Here is a 21,855-nt window from a genome sequence, read left to right as displayed (position 1 = left end):
GGCGCCACCTGAGAAGGAATCTTGGAAATTAACATAGAGGAAGTAAAGAGACGAGGCAAGAAAGGAATTTTATCGCATATTCACACAAGGCTAGTACCTGCCACTTACTTGTCCCGCTTTTCTATCATAAACGCCTACAATGTTCTGTAAGTAGCTTTTTGCCTACTTCTGCGTAGGATTCTCATTGAACGAAACATGGTGAACAATCAGTGTCAGCAATACAATGGTCCACAAGGTACGTCCGTTAGGAAGCTCTGTTGCGTGCCCCCTGAGTCAGTGATTAACGCATCGTCCCGTCTAGCCAGTGTACGATTTATTGCAGGATAGAGAGATGATCTCATAGATTTCATAGAAACGCTTTGTATGCTTCTTGTTACAGCATTGCTTTCCGTTATACACGTGGTGCGACTGCATGCCCAGCTGGACAGGGTTGTTGGAGGCTGAAAAACCCACTGGAACGTTAAAAAGATCAGCCATCTTCTTCAAGTTATTCGAGACCTTGGGCATGTATGGAACATCATAGGGCCTCGTTTTTCATTCGAGTAATCGTAGAATTCAGGCATGCGCCGGAGTTCATTTTGTTTGCAAGTGCTTTAACCACAGACACCACGAACGAAGCAGGGAAGTCGGCGAAAAATAGCCTCTTTTACTGACAGTCAAAACTCGCTTGCATCACATGGACATACCATCTCCGAAGCACAAATTCCAAGCGGAGTTGCACTACCTCTCTTTAATATTCTTCAATGGGCTTAGTCTTATGGCAAGAGCTTTTTTGTACACGAGAGAAAAACGCCCAGCATACGTGCCTTTCGTTGGACTGTATATGCAGATCTGTAAACTGAAGCTTCACATCTTCAGGAAGCTCGTTGGTAAAAGCTGGTTCTTTACCTAGTTGGTCAAAAGCTTCTAGCAAAATCTTTAGTGCATCCGGTTTCGGAAAGTATACAAAGCTTGTTCAAAACTATTTAGAAGTCGTCCGTATACCGAAAGTTATCAAGGACTTCGTCATAGTTAAAATGTGTAAAATGATCATGCAATGAGTGATCTATGAAAGATAAAAATATATTACAGAGTACAGGTGGGATACATGATCTAATGTATGGCCTTCTTTTGCAAGTAAAACTGGTCGCAAAATTTTATAAAAGTGCTATGACGACAAAAAATTAAAAGGGTGCACTTAAGTATGCTTAGGGGCGATAATGCAAAAGCACTGCAAGTTCTGTCACGTCGCCTGACGGATTCCCCCGACACTACGCTTGCGGAGCTTGGCCGCACTGGGCGTATGTGCGTGGCATTTTTACCTAGATTAGATGAAGGATGGAACTTCATGAACACGACGTTATTCACTGCACAGCCCGAGAGTATTTTGCAATATCGCTCGAGTGTGTTGCACTTTTACACGAGGCGTAATTGGATGCGGTGATAGTACAGTTTTTTTTTGTCTTTATTGCTTTTATTACCAAAAAATGCACGATTGCAGTATAGCGTTCTCGGGCGTGGACCAAGGAAGCTGATCTGCTCGGATGGTTGTTCAATTTCTGGCGCAGACACAATTTTTTCTCTTAAGCCTCAGTTCGTGCGGACATGCTCTTATGACAGGCTGTGATGACAAGCTCCGATGACAGACTCTGTCCACGCTACGCATGACCCAAGAAATGCTTGCTCATTAAAATTTTAGAAATTCTAGAAAGTCCTCTACTGAGATTCGAGTTGCATTTTGGAAAGAAGCGGCACCGTTTTCATTAGTGGATTCTTTCACGGATGCAAGTAGTTCAGGACGAGGCACTGCGTTAAAGAACTCTTCCACATCGACAGAGAATGCAAAATCTATGCCGTAATCATGCGTAAAGGAGCAAACGATGTCAGTCGAACATTTTGCATGGAAGGGATCACAATGACTGAGGAGTCACTACACTCAATCTCGTTCCACATAGGTTTCAGTTATAAGTGGAACTTTCAAAAAAGAGTTCTTAATAAGTGCAACTTTTTAAAAGTTCCACTTATAAGCGGAACGTATGTGGAACTAGATGAAGAGTGTAGGACGTCCGCCATGAATGAGGGTTTTTCTTAGAAATACTTTTTTTTCTTCGAACTTCTTATTTTTAGAAATTTTTGAAAGCGTTCGTTGCATGACCCGTTATATGACTGCAAGTGTAATCGCGACGTTCGTGACAGTTATGCTCACGGCACTTCAGATGTGAGGTTGGATACACTTACCAGTGGCGGCTGCTACTGAGGCCGAAAAAAGAGCCACGGCGCCAATTGTTTGCTGCAAAAAGAAAGAAGTTTTAGATTCCTTATTAACGATTGAAGTGATGTGTGAACAAAATGTTGGTTTAGCATAAAAGTATGATACTACGTTCTCTGTTTTCAATAAAGATAGGAAAAAATATGCTCTTCGCGTGTCTAAAACCCAAAAATAGTTTTATTTCGTAGAACGTTTCTGTTGAAATCGTGTCATGCTAATAATGACAGTTTTGTAAACTTCAGTGAGCTCTGAATTTCACAAATCGCGCTTACCGCGCAGTGAGCCGAGTCATTTCGGACAATAATTACTACCTTCAGTTGCGGGCCATGACTATTTGTGTATTTGCTGTTATTAAAGGGCGAGAAGTTCAAAGTCGCTTGTTGCGAGAATTATCAATAATTGCCTAGGGAAAAAAAAAGAGGTACAGAAACACGGAAAGTAAACGCAGCAGACTAACTAGAGTGGGGTACAGTTCAGCTACCATGATGGTATGGCATGGCCCTTCTAAATCATTATTAATACACAAATTTTCTGCGCATCCCACTGAGTCTGTGATGTGTCGTATGCCTGAGCGTATTAGCAGAGAAGGTAAGTATATGAGCGGCTCGGGACGTGAGAATTATGAGGAAAGTCAACCACTTCTCAATTCAAGGAACACATCGAAAGCTGTTTCGTTTTATTTGTGCTTTTTAGGAGGGAGAAATAAGTAGTGTAAACTGCATATTTCAACTGGTCGACACCGTAAAAAAAAATAGTTTTGATCGGTTTCAGTGGCTGTTGGCTTTATATATATCTTGGCGTGCTATTTTACACCGTAAATTCTACATAAGTTTTTACACGAGTACATCGTGAATTTTACACGAGTTTCACGTGTGGAGTAGCCCCACGGTCAAGCGACATCCGTCTGGATGTTCAGAATTATTAAGAGCTGTGGCAAATGTAGTAACAAATGAGAGCATAACTTTGATTTTGGGACAAATTTATTCTTTGTAACCCTGGGTTTCTTACCTGTTTCATATATATAAAAAAAAGAAACAGTGGAGTATATAGCAGGAAGTGAGAAAATTCACGTTTTCATGTGCGCCTTTGTCGAAAATTATAACCGAATTACTCCTCTGATGATATGGCTCATCACGAATTTTACAGCTTTGCGATAAACGAGCTCCGTAGTCTTAGTTTCACCATGGAAAAATGGGTCAGAGGTTCAGATGATCGCAATGCCGCATTTCTCTGGCAAAAATTAAGAGCAAGCGATGCAATAGACGAGGCTAACTAATTAATAAATTATAAGGTTGGTTTTAACGCCATGAGAATGAATTTACGAGGATGGTAATAAGAATTACTAAAGAAATATACAGCAGCCAGTTAAAAATAAAAGTCTCTTCAGAAATCTACATTAAATGCTTCATATTTAGCTGCGAAATCTGCTTTTATGCTCAAATGACAAAAAACTTTTAATTGTCGTGCCCTCTTTTATTAGACTGGCATATATGTCTCCAGTAACTTGGTGCGAAAACGATACCAAATGCTAATTTTACTTTTACAAATGCGGATCCGTTTGCGTATTTATTTACATTAGTGCAGTACTCTCTTTTGTAACCACTAAAGCCGGCAACCTGCGTCCTTTCCACCTTCTGCCAGGCAGTTAATAGAAGCGGTGGGCGGTCCGTAACGATTGTCGGGCGGCACCACTTTTATTGCTTGCCATTAGAGCTCCCCCCCCCCTCCCCTCTCCTTCCTTTTTTTATAACGGCGATTGAATGACTGCGTTTAGTACAAATGCGCAATATTAATGCGTCTTTGTTTGTTTGTTTTTTGCTTCTCTACGACGCAGCGCAGCTATTGGCAAGCACGCTCAATGCTACGCACGGACTTTCCTCTTAGCCTGAGTGGTTGGCAGCTCGAATCCAAAGTGCGGTTCTGAACTAAGCATTGTGCATTTAAAAAGAATGCAAACTCTTTACAGTGCTCGGAGAGTAAAGTACTGATGCCTCCGGATACAAACGGGATGTTAACTGTCATAAAAAAAGTCCTACTACAGTCGTATAATGAAGCCATATTTTCGTGCATTTGTAGATGTACGTGTACTTACGCTGAGGAATAAATAGATGCAACAAGCACCGAGGCCAACTTTGTTCCCGTATCGAAGGCGTAGATACTGTAAACAGCAAGAATAAAAGCAAGAAAAGAAAACAAGTTATGATCGACATTAAACACATTCACAAAAGAAGTGCTTCCACAACTGTTGTTGCCTAGAATTCCCTTTCGATAATAGATAATAAGCTTGGTGATCCATACTCATACTTCTCATTGCTAAGCCTATCTTCCGGTGCGCGAGTAATATCTCTATGCGGGTAGTCATTTGAACAAATAAAATTGGGGATGCTTTGTCGGTCATCGCGTCGGCCAATGAGAAGTTTCGTTATGCGCCCTTATGCACTGTTATATTCCATACATTTTACTGAGACTGCCTTGGCAAGAACTTGCGATACAGGACCGACCTGCTCCCATAGACACCCATGCATGTTTTGGTTGATGGTTTGACTCCAGAGCAAAGGCTGACGAAAATTGCGACCAGCAAACCTATGCTAGGTGTCGGGCATTTTGAGGGCAGACCATATTTGATCAGAAACAGTTGCAATGGGAAAATACTGGTTCATCTTGTTGAAGATGTATGTATGTATGTATGTATGTATGTATGTATGTATGTATGTATGTATGTATGTATGTATGTATGTATGTATGTATGTATGTATGTATGTATGTATGTATGTATGTATGTATGTATGTATGTATGTATGTATGTATGTATGTATGTATGTATGTATGTATGTATGTATGTATGTATGTATGTATGTATGTATGTATGTATGTATGTATGTATGTATGTATGTATGTATGTATGTATGTATGTATGTATGTATGTATGTATGTATGTATGTATGTATGTATGTATGTATGTATGTATGTATGTATGTATGTATGAAGAGAAAAGTTGGGTTCCGCCTCCAAAAAGAAACATCTATTCAGTCCACGTTACGACGAAACGCTGACTTTCATCAAGATTGAAATTGTAGAAAATTCCCGTGTGATTGAAAGCGAAGGGAGAAAAAGAAACTGATGGGGCGAGGGAGAAAGGAGGAAAGAGGGTAAATTGGCTAGGAGCTACTAGGAAGGGTAAACAGGAGGGATATATATATAAAGGCAATTAGATACAAAGTAGAAGAAAAACGACGCGCCGATGGTTGGAACCGAACCAATGAATATCGAATATATATATATATATATATATATATATATATATATATATATATATATATATATATATATATATATATATATATTATATTCGATATGCGGAAGAAAGGGGTTCGGTTCTTACCATCGGCACGCTGTTTTTTCTTCTACTTTGTATCTAATTGTCTTTAATTTGAATTGATCTCTGTACTGGTTTACGTCAACAGCAAAACGTAAAATAAAAAAAATAATCCCCTATGCTTTCCATGGGGTCGAAATTTTCGGGGCCCTCCATTACGACATCTCTCGTTGCTTGAGTCGCTTTAGGATGTTAAACCTCGTAAAAACTGAAAACTAAAAATATAAAGTAACAAATGAATTGTGTGTGTGTGGGGGGGGGGGGGGGGTGTAAAAGTGTTGAAAATTGACTGTTTTTAATTGTTTCGTCCAGGGTCTGGCTTTCGTCAGGGTTATCTTATACAAAGAAGAAATGAGATTTTAATAAGTCCACGTGAGCGTTGAAAAAAACAGTCTTAATGGCGGGTCTTAGCGCCACACAAACACTTCATCATGAATTGATAGTGAACTGTATGTGTTATCAGTGTGAAAAAAAAGAATAAAGCACTGCAAGCAGTCATCGCAATTGCAATATGCGAAAAGATTGGTCGCGTACTCAAATACACCAGGATGCAAACAATAAAACTCAGTGACGATCAGTGTCGATTGGCGTCGCGGGAGACTATGGGATAATATGGCAATAGAGGACGTTCCACGTCCGCCGCTATGGTCGTGTGACGCGGTGAACACTGTCAAGTTTATGCTACAAGCAATGTTAATACCTAAAAAAATAAAAAAAGCAACATTGGACAGCCTTTACTGCAACTGGGGTGGTAAGAGCACCGAATTCTGTTCGAAAGACGTGGATTCGGATCCCGAGAGCGGCATGTTATTTTTGGGTTGCTTTGCCACTAATTATCTCCCCATGAAAATGAATACAATATTTAAACAGGTCGAAAGCAAAAATTATAAAGAATAATCTCCTATAACTTCCTTGGCCTTGTTGACTGTTGGCTTTTTTATTTGCGCATTATAACGATGCCCTCATTTTTCCTACCCTACATGTGTCTGCTTAATAGCTTGTGAGAAGTTCGATTCTGGCTGTCGTGAAGCCAGAGGCAATATAGGCGTATTCTGGCACAGCTCCCACTCTCCTTATCGATCACATTGTACTTGACACTCGCGGTAATACAAGTTGTTCCATGCGATGTTCCGCTGTGGAATTCACTAGTCTGCTCCTCAATCTCAATTGTTTCGAACTCAAAAACTCGTATTATGCATAGAGTGGTACCGCCATAGGAACGAAAATAGCAACATATTATGCCAACATATCCATGGTTAGCACTGAACAAAATTACTTCGCTCCTTCACCCCCCCCCCCCCCCCCCCCCCCCCCTGGGAAGCAGGACTTTTACAAATGCCGCCTGAAGTCTGTATCATTACCTGAACAGAAAACGAGAAGGGATTACTCCATTTAACACCATGCATCCAAATATATCAATCAGCCGCACCTGTTCTCCCAATCCAATTAGCGTCTGGACGACGTAATTCATTTGAAGAGGGTACCTACTACCCACTGACAGGCAACAGTACCTTCGTATGAACAGCTTGCACCCACGCCACTGCAAAACTTTGATACCTTGACCCAGGCTCTAAGACTGGAACGGATCTGGTAACATTCGGATGATTTTGCGAAAACTTCTAACCGTATGTGGGAGGTTCTTAAACATTAAATATGTCTGTCTTTTATGCTTTATTAAAAATGAGTCCGCTGCGCCAGAAGGTTTATTGTGGGGAGAAAACAGCTTCGTAAAACGCGTCCACAGAGATGCGGCACACCAGATCTAATTCAAAGCATTTCGGTATTCAATGGTCAGAACAAAAAAAAAAAAAGAGAGAATTTTTGAAAATATTAGTCCTGGAGACGTAAGGTCTAACTTTCCAGCTGTGATTTGCTGGGGAAGAAAGATAATGCAGTGGATGAAAATATGAAGGCAGAGTATTCTCTTTGGTTACGATAAAAAGATTAAAAAGTTTCTGCCATAGATTTTCACCATGTTCAGATAGCGGCATACAGCCAAGTTGTTCCTTCAACACAGTGGAGCTCTGAAAGCGATCCTACCTTTCCAGAACAAATCTCTTGGAAAGAAACTGGATTCTCTCAAGTGCTTCAGTGTGAATACGGCGAACCGGATTCCGTACAGAGCAGATGGAAAAATACAGCGCAGAGAAGGACGAGGACAAAATAAAGACACATAGGACACACGAGCGCTGACTTGCGCTGACGTGTGTCCTATGTGTCTCCATTTTGTCCTCGTCCTTCTCTGCGCTGTATTTTTCCATCATGAATAGCCAACACGCCCAGACTGCTGCGGTACAGAGCAGGCATACTCATTAATTGGCTTGGCATGCGCAAAATGTGCGACCTCTTTTGTGGTCATACTTCCTGAGATTACTTTAGAAAAAGCTGAGACATCAGCCAGCGCTTTTAATTACGCTATTAACGTGTGCTCTCTATGTACCACCTTCTGAAAAAAAGAAAAAAAGAACACTCCCAAATATTTATAAGTAGACTTCCTTTCTAGACTCTCACCGCACAATGATTATTGACAAGACAGCTTGTGCCTTTTTCGCGTGAAAGGATACACGCGCACATTTTTTTTTTTTTTTCACTTTCGTGGACATCTAGTTTTCGCAACGAGCTGGTTCAATCTGCTTTAAACCACTTGTAGTGAACGTAGAGCGGATGTCACGAAACACGAGGAAGAGAACAACGAAGTGCCGCTGCGCTGCTCGAGCTCGCTGGTTTTGTGCCTAGACGGACTGTGTTTCTGTGCAGTTCGCCGTGCAGCTTACAGAGGACTATATTCCGTTGAACCCTCAGTAAAACCCATTTCACTTGGTGGAGGTGAGGATTTCTGTCCGCCCTGGAGTTTCGCAGCCGCACACTACCGACAACAGCCATGACTGTTGCTACCACTCCTAGTCCAACCGTCTCCTCGTCCCCCGTCTTCTGCGCTGGAGCTTTGCGCCAACGGGACCCTCCTATCTTCAGCAGAACCGGCGACCACGACGTGGAAGATGGGCTGTCCTCATATGAGCGGGTCAGTACGCACAACAAATGGAACGACGGTCTCAAATAACGTGATATTCTACCTAACGGACGTTGCTAACCTGTGGTTTCGCAACCACGAGGCCGATATCTCCTTGTGATCTGCTTTCAAGACCACTTTTTCTGATATCTTCGGCAGGACTGCAGTGCGCAAGCTGCGCGCTGAGCAACGCTTGCGCGGCCGTGCACAGCTACCCGGCGAAAATTTTACGAGTTATATTGGAGACGTTGTAGACCTGTGCAAGCGCATGGACGCTTCAATGATAGAACATGCCAAGATTGGTCACAATTTACAAGGAATCGACGATGACGTGTGCCAGATTCTTTTGGCCAAAAACACAGCAACCGTGGTCGACGTCATCAATGCATGCCAAGACTTTGAGGAATTACGCAAGCGCCGTCAAATCACTCGTTCTTCGCTCTCATACCAGGAGCCTATTGCAGCTTTAACAGCCGACGCAGAACAGTCCCCCTTGCTGCAACAAATCAAGCAGTTCGTTCGAGAAGAAGTTGCCCGTCAACTGTCCCTCGTTCCCCATCGTCCTGACGCTTCCTCTCCTTTGGTCCCAAAGTTGCAGCAAGTCATCCGCGAACAAGTCGCAGAAGCACTTCCCACGCTTCCTGGAGCTCCTGCCGTCGCTCCCTTGACATACGTCGGGGCACCACTACAAAATAGCCAACCTTCTGTCCCAGCCCCTTTGACCTACGCGGCAGTGGTTGCGCGGCCTCCGCCTGAACCGTTACCACCCGTGCAGCCTGTCCTACGCCATGCACCGCTTCCTCAAACGGCTCCGCTTCATCCTGCGACTCCGCGCTATTACAACCCGTGGTGCACTTCGGACAATCGCCCAATTTGTTACTACTGTGGTTGCCCTGGACACGTGGCCCGTCGGTGCTGTCGCCGCATGACTGCGCGTCCCGAGCCTGCGTCTTCGGAGTACTCCCCACCGCTGCTTCGTTCTGCTCCGTCTTCGCCTTCGCCTGCATACGCCGCCGAACAGCGTTTGTACACTACCCATCGTTCTCCTTCACGTCGCAGGTCACTGTCACCAATGCGCCGGCGACCACCCCCTGCTGATGAGGGAAACTAAGTTCTGCGGTTCATGAGGCGAGAACTGCGTGCTCTGCGAAAAGTTCAAGGCCTCATATTTTGCCCATGAACGTTATAGTAATCTCTATCGATGGTCTGTCTGTACATGCGCTGGTCGATACAGGTGCTGCAGTGTCTGTGATTCATGAGCGACTTTGCCGACGATTACGAAAAGTTACAACGCCATTTAACGGTTTGTCGCTCCGCACTGCCAGCGAAGAGAGGATTGCACCTTTAGCAGCATGTACAGCGCGTGTCGTCATTGAAGGTCTCATACAGTGTCGAGTTCGTATTTTTGTCGTCTTGTTCTCACGATGTGATCCTTGGATGGGACTTCTTGTCTAAAAATAGCGCCGTGATCGATTGCGCCCGAGCTGAAGTGGAATTTTCTGCACTGTACGACGTACTGCATGACGACAACCGTTCAGTGTGCCCTCAAAAGCTCACCATCGCTGAAGATGTCGACGTAGCTCCAGAAGCTTTTGCCCTTGTGCCTCTTTCGTGTCCTGCCGTGTCAGCCGTTAGTGTTCTATTTACGCCGTCTGCATCCTTCATCCACCGCAAGCACCTGCCGCTGCCGTCTGCTGTTCTCGATGTTCACGGTGGCTTCACGAAGCTACTCATCTACAATCCGTCTCCGCGCCCGATTACTTTACTACGTGGGGAATCTCCCGGTTCTATTGAACCAGCCCACCTTCTCTCTGACCTGGATGCCTCCGAGACCAACCGTGGTAACTACATCAATGCTCTGCAGTCCGATTCGATGCCTGATTCGTTGCCAGACGACTTCTTCCGAACCGCCATCGACGACGCCCTTCCTTCCACCTACCGGACGCAGCTTGTGGCGCTTTTACAGACGTTTCGCTCCGCGTTCGACGCCGCCCACACACCTCTCGGCCGCACGTCCACAGTCGCGCATCACATTCAGACCGGCTCTAACACGCCTTTTCGACAGCGCCCTTATCGTTTGTCAGCAGCAAAGCGTCGCGTGATCAATGAGCAAGTTGAGGACATGCTAGAACGTGGTGTGATCCGTCCATCTCAAAGCCCCTGGTCTTCACCAGGGGTGCTAGTAAAGAAGAAAGATGGTTCGTTTCGCTTTTGTATCGATTACCGACGCCTCAACAAAATTACCTCCAAGGACAATTACCCCCTTCCGCGTACAGACGATGCTCTTGATTGCCTCCAAGGGGCCGAGTACTTTTCGTCCCTTGATTTACGTTCCGGTTACTGGCAAGTACCAATGGCCGCCTGTGACAGAGAGAAGACCGCATTTGTGACGCCGGATGGCTTTATGAATTTAATGTGATGCCCTTCGGTCTGTGCAATGCGCCAGCCACATTCGAGAGAATGATGGATAACATCTTGCGGAAGTTCAAGTGGCACATCTGCCTCTGCTACTTGGTCGACATTGTTGTCTTTTCCACTGACTTCGCTACGCACCTAGAGCGATTGCGGCAAGTTTTGGTTTGTTTTACTGACGCTGGCCTACAACTGAATCTTAAGAAGTGTCACTTCGGTGCCCAGCAGTTGACAATTTTGGATCACATCGTCTCTAAGGAAGGTGTTCGTCCTGATCCGGCCAAGCTGCGCGCAGTCGCAGAGTTTCCTAAACCGGTCTCACTCAAGCAACTTCGAAGCTTCATAGGTCTGTGCTCGTATTTTCGGCGCTTCGTACGGAACTTTGCTTCTATTATTGCACCCCTGATGAAGCTACTCGGGGGAAACAGTGAGTTAAGTGACTGTTCGGCCGAGTGCGACGAAGCGTTCACCGCATTGCGCCATCTTTTGACATCGCCACCAATCCTTCGCCACTACGACCCGACAGCACCCACCGAGGTCCATATTGATGCGAGTGGCATTTGCCTCGGAGCTGTCTTGGCTCAACGGAAAAACGGCCTTCACGAATACGTCGCCGCATACGCGAGTAGTGCTCTCTCTAAAGCTGAATGCAACTACTCAGTTACAGAAAAAGAGTGTCTGGCAATTGTGTGGGCACTAACGAAATTCAGACCCTACCTGTACGGTCGCCAGTTTGACGTCGTCACGGACCACCACTCGTTATGTTGGCTGTCCTCTCTTAAAGACCCGTCCGGCCGCCTCGCACGATGGGCCCTCCGCCTTCAGGAATTTGACATTCGCGTTGTATATCGTTCTGGCCGTAAACAAATGGACGCCGACGCTCTGTCTCGTTCTCCCCTATCCAGCGAACCTGCTTGCTCCACGGCGGCTGATCCCGTCCTCTCGTCTCTAACCATCGCTGATATGCCTGCGGAGCAGCGCAAAGATCCGTGGCTCGCATCTCTTATCGACATCGTGTCCACTTCTCCAAACGCTGCGCCTTCTCGGACTTTACGCCGTCAAGCACCACACTTTGCCCTAAGAGACGGTCTTCTCTACCGCCGCAATTATATGACTGATGGTCGACGGTGGCTTCTCGTCATTCCCCGCCATTTACGACATGAAATTTGCGCCTCTTTCCATGCCGACCCCCAGTGTGCCCATCCTGGTGTAGTCAAGACGTTTCAAAAAATTTCTCAACGCTACTATTGGCGCGGCATGTACGGTTATATTCGCAAATACGTCCGCTCCTGCATCGCCTGTCAGCGCCGCAAGCCATCCACACCTCGTGCTTCTGGCCCCTTACAACCTCTTCCATGCCCGGCCCGTCCCTTTGATCGCATTGGCGTTGATCTTTACGGGCCACTTCCCTGCACGGTCTCTGGGAACCGCTGGATTATCGTCGGCATCGACCACCTCACCCGATATGCGGAGACCGCTGCCCTACCTGCCGCTACTGCCCGTGAGGTTGCCCTGTTCTTGCTTCATCATTTTGTTCTTCGCCACGGCGCGCTGCGTGAGCTGCTCAGTGACAGAGGCCGAGTCTTTCTTTCCAATGTCGTTGAAGCTCTACTGGCCGAATGTCGCATCATACATCGGACCACAACAGCTTACCACCCTCAAACTAACGGGCTGACTGAGCGCTTCAATCGTACTCTCGGAAATATGCTCACGATACGTTGCCGATCAGACTAACTGGGACGCTGTTCTTCCTTTCGTGACGTACGCTTACAACACCGCCACGCAGTCAACCACCGGTTTTAGCCCTTTCTTCTTCCTTTATGGGCGCGAGGCTTTGTCCACGATGGACACTATATTACCATATCGTCCCGACCCCTCCGAGTGGACTCCACTTTCTGACGCTGCAAAGCATGCGGAGGAATGTCGCCAGCTGGCCCGCAGTTTAACATCGGAATCTCAAGGCCGCCAAAAGCATCGTCACGACAAAGATCAGACGCCACATGTTTACCCTACAGGGTCCCTCGTTTGGCTCTGGGTTCCTGGCACCCTACCGGGATTGTCATCGAAATTTCGAACTGAATACCACGGCCCCTACCGCATCATTCACCAAACCTCCCCTGTAAATTATATCGTGGAGCCACTCACTCCCTCTTCGGACATGCGTCATTGCTGCCGCGAAACTGTGCACGTGAGCCGCCTCAAAACATACGACCCGCTCGTCTTGCCCTCGCCATAGGTCGCCAGGGTGGCTCCTCTTCGCTCCCGGGGAAATTGTAGTGAACGAAGAGCGGATGTCACGAAACACGAGGAAGAGAACAACGAAGTGCCGCTGCGCTGCTCGAGCTCGCTGGTTTGTGCATAGACGGACTGTGTTCCTGTGCTGTTCGCCGAGCAGCTTACAGAGGACTATATTCCGTTGAACCCTCAGTAAAACCCATTTCACACTAAATAACTGTGTGCGATCCGTTTCCATAGACACTTTTGAGTATAAAACGTAATCGTCGACAAACAACTGAATTCTTGATTGCATGTGGGAAGAAGTGTTATTAATATAAATACCAAACATGCCCCAAGACAGAACCTTGAGGTACTCCCCGACGTAACCGACACCAGTTCACAGCTGATGTCGTTGATAACTAGCTTTAGTTTTCGCAATTGCAAATAGTCTTAAATCCTTCAGGCTACTTTGGAGACTATGTATTTTTTTTTTCATTTCTTTGTATCGCCCCGCCGGGGTGATGCAGTGACAAGACGCCCGACTACTGTCCGGAATACCCGGGTTCGAACCCGACCTGGCGACTGCGTTTTGATGGAGGTGAAACGCAGAGGCGTCCGTGTGCTGCGCGATGTCAGCGCACGTTAAAGATCCCCAGGTGGTCGAAATTTCCGATGTCCTCCACTAAGGCGTCTCTCATAGCCTCAGTCGCTTTGGGACGTTAAACCCCACAAACCAAACCAAACCATTTTTTGTATCAATTTGGAATGACAGAGAGTGGGAAATGCTTTCCTGAAATTCAGCATAATACAATCAACTGCAATGTTTTGATCGAGTTCCCAATTCCCAAATTACATCATGGTAGACTGATTCTGCCGTATTGTACAAGAAAACCCATTTCTGAACCCATTTGGTGATTGTTTAAGTAAGCTATAGAGTTAATGTGTTTCGTTAAAGCTGAAAACTGCATATGTTCTAACATTTTGGAATAAACAGAAAGAAGCAAGGGAGTTTGACCTGCAATTCGATACGTTCGATCTAATTCATTTTTTAACAGTAGGCGCAACGTTTAGCCCAGCTTGGGTTCTCTGATGTACATGAAGTCAAAGTACTACCTTGGCGTTTTCATTTAACCTCCTCAATTTTCGGTCAGAACCGAACCCAGGAGCCGAACTTTGTATCCACAGCTATGGGTAGGCTTAGGTGCTAATTAAATATTTAGTTATGAAATGTCCGTAAAACTTTAGACTTAAATTGTAGATGCACCGATGCGCTTAATCGATTTGTCAATTTCACATGCCAGGTTTTTTTTCTTTGTTTCAAAAATGATAATAATTTTCCCCACACAAAGTTTTGCCAATAATGTTGACGTTTTCATCTCAGGAAGGAATCCATCTACGCCTGCCAGAATTAAGCGCCATGCTTTCCTGATAGTATACATCAAATAATGCAAAATTTATTAACATGTGTGCTATGAATTACAAAATATTTTCGTATTGACTTCGAGAAGACACAAAACATGACTAATATTATTTTTGAATATGCTGCAAGAAACTGATTCAGGCGTAGTAGCGTCATGGTAAGAGGAGCAGTAGTATTCGGTAAGTATCAAATGAGTAGTATCTCTCTTCTTTAAGACCGCCAATATCCGATCGTGTCAATAGCTAACCGTAAGTAGCCTCCGAACAACTCACAACTAAGCCACAGCGCGGCACATAACCTAGATTTTGGTGAAAAGGGCTCTATATGTTTTCAGGCGTTCACAACGTAGCTATCACGCAAAACATGGGACAACGTACTATCAAGGCCATGCAAGCTACAAGATTGTCGGGCCTTGCATCAGTCAGACTAGAGTATTTTGAAACTTTTCTGCAAAAGCACGAAGCCTGACCTATGCGGTGCGAAGCTTGCGAAGCAAATTTTATTCGTGTCTCTTTGTTCGTGGCGATATGCATGCAGCTTACGCGGTGCTGGAGCGCGACGCATCAGGTGCTGCTCTCCCTGCACTCAGGGAGAGCAGCACCTGATGGCACTGGCACGGCTAAAGCAGTTAACTCTCCCAATGAACCGCACGGCTGGCAGCGCTGTGCAGACGCGTTTTTACAACGTCTACTCCGCAGTCGGCGGTTGCTTTCTCTTTTCCCGGTGTCGGATATTTCAAAAAATTGGCGTAAAGGCAATGACGAAGGCGTTCTTGGTTGGCATCTTTAATCAGAGTGCTCAAGGCAGTCATCAAGGTTGTCATCAGGAGCGTTCATTCGTAGTGCATTCTATAATAGAGCATGCGGAGCAGGAATATTCGAATACTCTGTACATATTGCCAATTACCCTGCCAATTACCACCACCTGGTGATATATCCTCAATTTTTTGTTCACAATGCGGACGCCGGGTATTCCGCAAAATGTGTATTTTAACGCTATCGCGTTTATATATTAAGGGCACATGACGCATACACGTACCCGCTCGACTCCGTAGCTCGCGCGTTCATGGTTGAGGTATAGTTAATAATAATTGGTTTACAGGAAAGAAAAGGCGCAGTATCTGTGATACTTTTTCGGGGACACCTGAACCACACCGTGAGGGAAGGGAGGAAGGTGGGAGTGAAAGTAGACAGAAAGAAAGAAAGAGGAGCCGTAGTGGAGGTCTACGGACCTGGGAATCTGAAACCACCTGTGGATCTTTAACGTGCGCTGGCATCGCATAAATAAAGTAACGAAGTTCCCATAAAAAAGGCGTTAGGCTAGGAGACGCAATTTCCCCAGTACTATTCACAGCTTGCTTAGAGGAAGTATTCAGAGACATGGAATGGGAGCAGTTAGGAATAAGAATTGATGGAGAATACCTCATGAATCTGCGTTTTGCTGATGACATTGCCTTACTAAGTAACTCAGGGGATAAACTGCAAATAATGATTGATGACTTAGACATGAAAACCAGAAAGGCAGGCTTGAAAATCAATATACAGAAGACTAAGGTTATGTTCAACAGCCTCGGGAAGAAACAGCAGATTTACAATAGGTAGCGAAGCACTACAAGTGGGAGGCGAATATGTCTACTTTGGACGGGTAGTAACCGCAGATCCGGACCACGGAATGCAAATAACTAGTTCAATAAGATTGGGACGGAGAGATTTTGGCAAGTTCTGCAGATTATGACTGGCAGCTTGTCGATATCGCTCAAGAGGAAAGTATACAACAGTTGCATCTTACCTGTACTCACCTATGGGGCTGAAACGTGGAGACTAAATTAAAGGGTTCTACTTAAGTTCAGGACAACGCAGATGGCTATGGAACGAAAAATGGTAGGTTTAATGTTAAGAGTTAGGAAGCGTATAGAGTGGGTCAGAGAAATACCTCGAGTTAATGACATTCTAGAGGAAATCAAGAAGAAATGTTCATGGACATGGCATGTAGTGCGAAGAGAGGATAGCCGATGGTCATTTAGAGTATCAAATTGAATTCCAAGGGAGAGAAAGCGTAGCAGTGGGGGGGGGGGGGGGGCAGTTAAGTGGACGGATATGAGGTTAAGAAGGTCTCAGGGGTGAAGTGGATGCAGCTAACACAGGATCGGATTAATTGGACGAAAATGGGAGAGGCCTTCGCCCTGCGGTTGGCATGGCGATGGTGATGATGTCGCACAGGACATGGACGCCTGCACCGAAACGCAGCCACCGGTGGTCGGGTTCGCACTCCGGCACAGTAGTCGGGCATCTTCGCCACTGCACCACTGCGACGTTGCAATAGTTGGGGTCCTGACACATTATTAAGGCTACGCATGGTGACTGGAGGTTCCAGGTATATAGATGAAAAGTCGCAATTACGTCCACAGCTCAAGAACGAGGGAGCGTTGAATAGCTATTGGGGAAGAACGACTTTAAAAACTATGCTTAATGGTGGTTTGTAATGGCGCGTGGTAAAACATTTCAGGGCGTACCCCTAGCCATGCAAAAACGTGAGGCTGGCCATGCCTTGGATGCTTCTTCGAAGCGCCCTGGGTGCCTGGGCGCGCTCACTTGAGCTATATGAACGGCAAATCTTTCTGGGCTTATGTCGGGGAGCTGACAACGCTTTGTTAAGCTGAAAAGATCGCTATGAATAACCCGAGCTTATGGCGAAGCACTCTGGTGAAAGTACCGTCCGGGCAAGGTAAAAGTACCGTCCCTGGCAAATGCATTACTAAGGAGCTCGGTTCCACAAGTAGATAAGTCCAGCTACGTTTACCAAATATCTATAATGGTACTGCAAAAAGTCCAGTGAACCTCCTATGCTGACCATGAGTCTGCACCTTCAATTCTGGTGGCGGCAGGCTAATTGATTCACGGCTGAAAGGAAAAGCCTCCGTGCACTGAGATGTTAAAACAGGTTAAATAAAACTGCTCTGATCGAAGTTGATTAGAAGCATTCAAAATCTTCATAATCAGCATTTTGTTTTTGCACTTAAATATTAATAAGTCATCAGCGGGGAAATACGCCCATATATTTTTGAACGGCAACTGTACGACACGATGTCCACCGTGCATCATGTGCTCTAAAAGTACTATTGCACTCTACCTGATACTTTACTCGGGGTTAACAGGTTGTGCAGCCATAATCTCAGAATCTAGTGTCAGAAAACCAGCGCTTTCGCCCCCTGGCAAATAGGGGGGCTATTAATAGAAGTTAATGGCGTCAAGAGCATTCCATGTCCGTTCATGCAATCCCCTCATCAGCCCTCATCATCGGCGGGATTCTACCTTAAAGGTAGAATCCCGCCGGTCCAGTGGTTAGGGTGCTCGACTTCTGTGCCCAAGGATGCGGGCCGGCCGCGAAGGTCGCTTTTCGATAGAGGTTGAAAAGCAAAGCGTCCGTGTGCTGTGCGATGTCAGTGCACGCTAAAGAACTTCAGGTGGTCGACATTTCCGGAGCCCTCCACTACAGCGTCTCTTATAGCCTTAGCCGCTTTGGGTTGTTAAGACCGCTAAACCAAACCAAACCTTTAAGGTAGTTTAAAGAGCGTTCTGCAAAATGTCGTCCCCTCCCTTATTCTGTTTTCTGGGGTGCTGTGAATAAATAGCTTAATTCGCAGACAACGTAGTCATACAGTAAGGCCAGGGCAATAAAAATACGCCCATACCGTTTGCTTTCGCGAGACTCGACCACATCACTCTGTGGTGGCCAATGCAAATTCTTTGATGTGCGAAGACACCCAGCATCTTTATACTGGTGTTTTTTATACGACGCAATTCATATTTTGGTAGAAGCGCTACATATTTGTGGTTCAGAGAGTGTCTCACCGAAAGACGTGGTCGATGCAAGCGGACTATGTTCACAAGATCACTCATCGTATTACTCCATCGACGGCGCAACGGCGATCCGCCACGCGATTGCCTGAAACGAACTCCACGCTTTGGGTGACTACTACTTTCTGCGGTGAGTTCAACAAAATGACGAGAGCCGGAACGTTCTATTTGATTTCAGCAGCAAAATCTGCCACACAAGAGAATAATTCGAAGATTATAAGCATACTAGAAGAGTGTAGACACGAAAGTGTAAACATGCCCCCAAATTTTTATTAGTCCACGTTTTATGCTCGCAGCGCTGTCAATAGCAGGAGGATGTTCCAACTATCACCGGCTTTTCGCTCTTGAAGATGGCGAAAGGTCTAGGAAATACTTTGTTGTCGTTGAGTGAGGAAACGTTCGTGCCGGAGGTTTGCTGTTGCCTGACTGAGCCAGCGTTATCATGGCATCGGTGTAGTCGCTTCGTTGCCATTATAATGGTTCGATTTCCATTGCATACATCCCGCATCGAGTACTCCCACCGAATGCCCCCACTTATGACAGCTTACGGCAACTGGGCTAGGAAAGAGAACAAAGACGACTCCTTGTATAGGTATTATAAGCAATCAAATTATCGCAGAGAAAAGGCGCTGCACAGTGCAATGATGCCATCTTCTTTCTGGTAACCAGTTTGTAAGGTGGATGAAAAAAGACGCTGAAACTCAGTTTATTGCATTTCTCCTCTATCGTTGGTGCTCGTAGAAGTTCTCAGTGGAAATGGCGACTGCCCGACTACACTCATGATTCCCTGTTTGTTAAAAACACAGCTGTCATAAATTCTATTATCATGACTCTTCGAATAACGTGAGAGGGAATTGCTGCAGAGCCGCAGTTGTCGTCCTAATATTCAGTTTCACTGAATGCGCACATTGCAGTTCAAGCTGGGCTGCAACACACCTCACTGTCATTGCGCACAAGAGTTTATGCGCGTACTGCTCGCCGTAAATCTGTTTGTAAAGGGCGAGGGCGCTGCCCTTCCTTTTGCAGAGCGCTGAGCGGATATGGGCGCGAAGCAGCAGATTTTCTGCGGCGCATTAAAGCTTGAGCTGGAACACTGCTGGAACGTGTGTACAGGTACAAGGCTCGCTCTAAATGACCCTGAAGCAGAGCGAGTGCTGTGAACGTCAGCGACCTGGAGGAAAAATAAGGGCATCGCGAAATGAGCTGAAGTGCCGTGCGTGCACGAAAAAGAACGGATCCCGAGGTTTCAGTCAAAGCGGAAACATGTACATTCCGTATTGATGCGAACGGACTTCACGCACAGGTTCTGAAGGCATCTTTTGTTGTGTTCTTCAGTGACTAAATGTGCGCAATAACAAGTACGCGCAGATAGGCGCACGCTCTTTCACTTAACGATTTCAAACCTAGCGCTTACAACGAACACTTCCACTCTATCGAAACATTGACTTGCATGCTGTAGCGAAAAACTAGACTAGAACAAAAATTTCACTCTGAATTTGAACGATGACAAGAGGGCATAAAAGGAAAAGAAAAAATCGAGGACACTTTGGCAACTAAATTGATGAAAGGCGAGAGCCTGAGTGCTGCATTCTGCTACGCGACTGATGCGCGTGTAGCGATGAATGCTACTACTCCTTCGCATTCCGCGAGTGCATTTACTCAGTGAATTCTGCTTGGCAGCGACGAGATTGCGCTCTTTGTATCTTCGCAGTAGTTTACTGTTGTGTGGTTGATTTTACCGGGTGCGCGGAATTAATTAATTAATTTACACAGCTGTCAGTAATCAGTAAATAATAACTATTTATTAGTAAATAATCATTAATTATTTAGTAATCAGTTATCGATAAGTAGTTCTTATTACTCTTTAATTAGTAATTTATTGATTATTAGTCACTAATTAGCAATCGCTCATTGCGATATGGCCATATAAGGCACGCATTCGCGCATACTGTGGTGGTGCTCTGTGATTGGTCGAGACCTCCATGACGTCATCCCGTCTCGACCAATCAGAGCCGCCGCAAAAGCGGGACACTTGCTGACGACAACGATGAGGCAATGAAGGCTTTCCCCTTAAAGGGCCACTGTCCAGGGAAGGCCCTTTTAAGCAAAGGAGCCCAGTGTTTCGATCAGGTACCGGAGATAGTCTGTGCAAAATGCTACAGTGACACGCGCGCCGCAAAGCATCGAAAATACAATCCAAAGCTCACTCATGCTCTCCTTTGGGAAGCCAGCTTCCCCGTTTCCTCCGTTGGCCCGACGGGCCACAATAATGACGTACGTACCGCGAACGACGTCCATTGGTCCGTCTCGCTGACTGACGGGAGAAGGATGGGTGTCTACCGCTCGCTGCTCGCTTTTCCCTCGCCACGGCCAGACTGAATCCAGCGGCGCGCGCTCCCTCGGCCGTTTATTTATTTTTTTTTTCGCGCTCGCGGAGTGCCACGCCCCACCTCCCGCCAAACTCGGAGGAGGAAGGGGAATTTGTCTTGCGGAGGCTAGACGACCTCGGGCAGGAGAGTGAAAAACCTTTGCGAGGGAACGGAAGGAGAGAAGCATGACAGAATCGGGTGATTGCGGTGGCTGTAACTGCGTTATTAGTTACTCTTTTCAAAAACATTTTGCGGCCTTGCGTTCTAGGGGCGAAGTCTCACAGTTACCGGGGAAGAAAATATTTTCGACCGGAGGGTGGACAGTGGGCCTTTAAAGGACTTTAAAATACAAAAAAAGGTGTTTGGTACAGGGGGGATCAAAAGTTCCCAGGCCGCAGGTTTTGCCTCTGGTCCGCATATTTTGACACGTGAGATCTTATTAAAGCTATAAATTACCTCAGAGGTTAGCATAATGCCTCTTCAACCCTCCACATGCATTTTGAGATTTGGGGCCGTCGTAGCTGCCTGACTATACTGCTGAGAGGCAGACCCTGTGGCCTGGGAACGTTTGACCACCCCTGTACGTTTGTTTGTGTCAGTCGCAAATACTATACATATTTTTAGTTTTTCACACATGAATCCGCCTGATATTCAGGAGTAATTGTTACTGTCGGTGACAGTGAAGGGCCGTCGTTCTTAGGAGGCTCGACTCGAGGGATGGTCGATGACAGTGAGAGCGGGAGCTCTGCAGCTACGACGTTGTGTGCTGAATAGTTGTGCGAGCTTTCGGTGCCCGTTTGCACCGACTCCTCTTCGACGGAGGACAAATGCAGTAAAAGACACTCTTCGTTTCGTGGGCGTATGGTGAAGAATCGCAGGGCGTTCGCACGTGGTCGCAGCTCCCCGGCATGGCGCGCACAACGTTTAGACGGGCAGATGCGCGATT

The 21,855-nt window shown here is 46.0% G+C and overlaps 2 protein-coding genes across 2 annotated transcripts in view; one reads left to right on the top strand and one right to left on the bottom strand.

Moving 5' to 3' along the window:
- The window catches only part of LOC146172407 (zinc finger CCHC domain-containing protein 24-like), a 224,113-nt gene that overhangs the window by 164,221 nt on the left and 38,037 nt on the right, over positions 1-21,855 (top strand). The gene's annotated exons all lie outside the window — the stretch shown is intronic.
- The window catches only part of LOC146172408 (sodium-coupled monocarboxylate transporter 2-like), a 99,014-nt gene that overhangs the window by 50,304 nt on the left and 26,855 nt on the right, over positions 1-21,855 (bottom strand). Inside the window, exons 2-3 of the mRNA XM_084586060.1 lie at positions 4,341-4,406; positions 2,218-2,269 (exon numbers count right to left, since the gene is read on the bottom strand). Coding sequence (XP_084442186.1) covers positions 2,218-2,269; positions 4,341-4,406 — 118 coding nt within the window. The remainder of the gene's footprint in view (positions 1-2,217; positions 2,270-4,340; positions 4,407-21,855) is intronic.

Source organism: Amblyomma maculatum, unplaced genomic scaffold, assembly GCF_055883805.1.
Source record: "Amblyomma maculatum isolate TAMU_Amacu unplaced genomic scaffold, ASM5588380v1 scaffold_13, whole genome shotgun sequence".
NCBI classification, from domain to species: domain Eukaryota; kingdom Metazoa; phylum Arthropoda; class Arachnida; order Ixodida; family Ixodidae; genus Amblyomma; species Amblyomma maculatum.
This window is presented reverse-complemented; position numbering and strand designations above follow the sequence as displayed.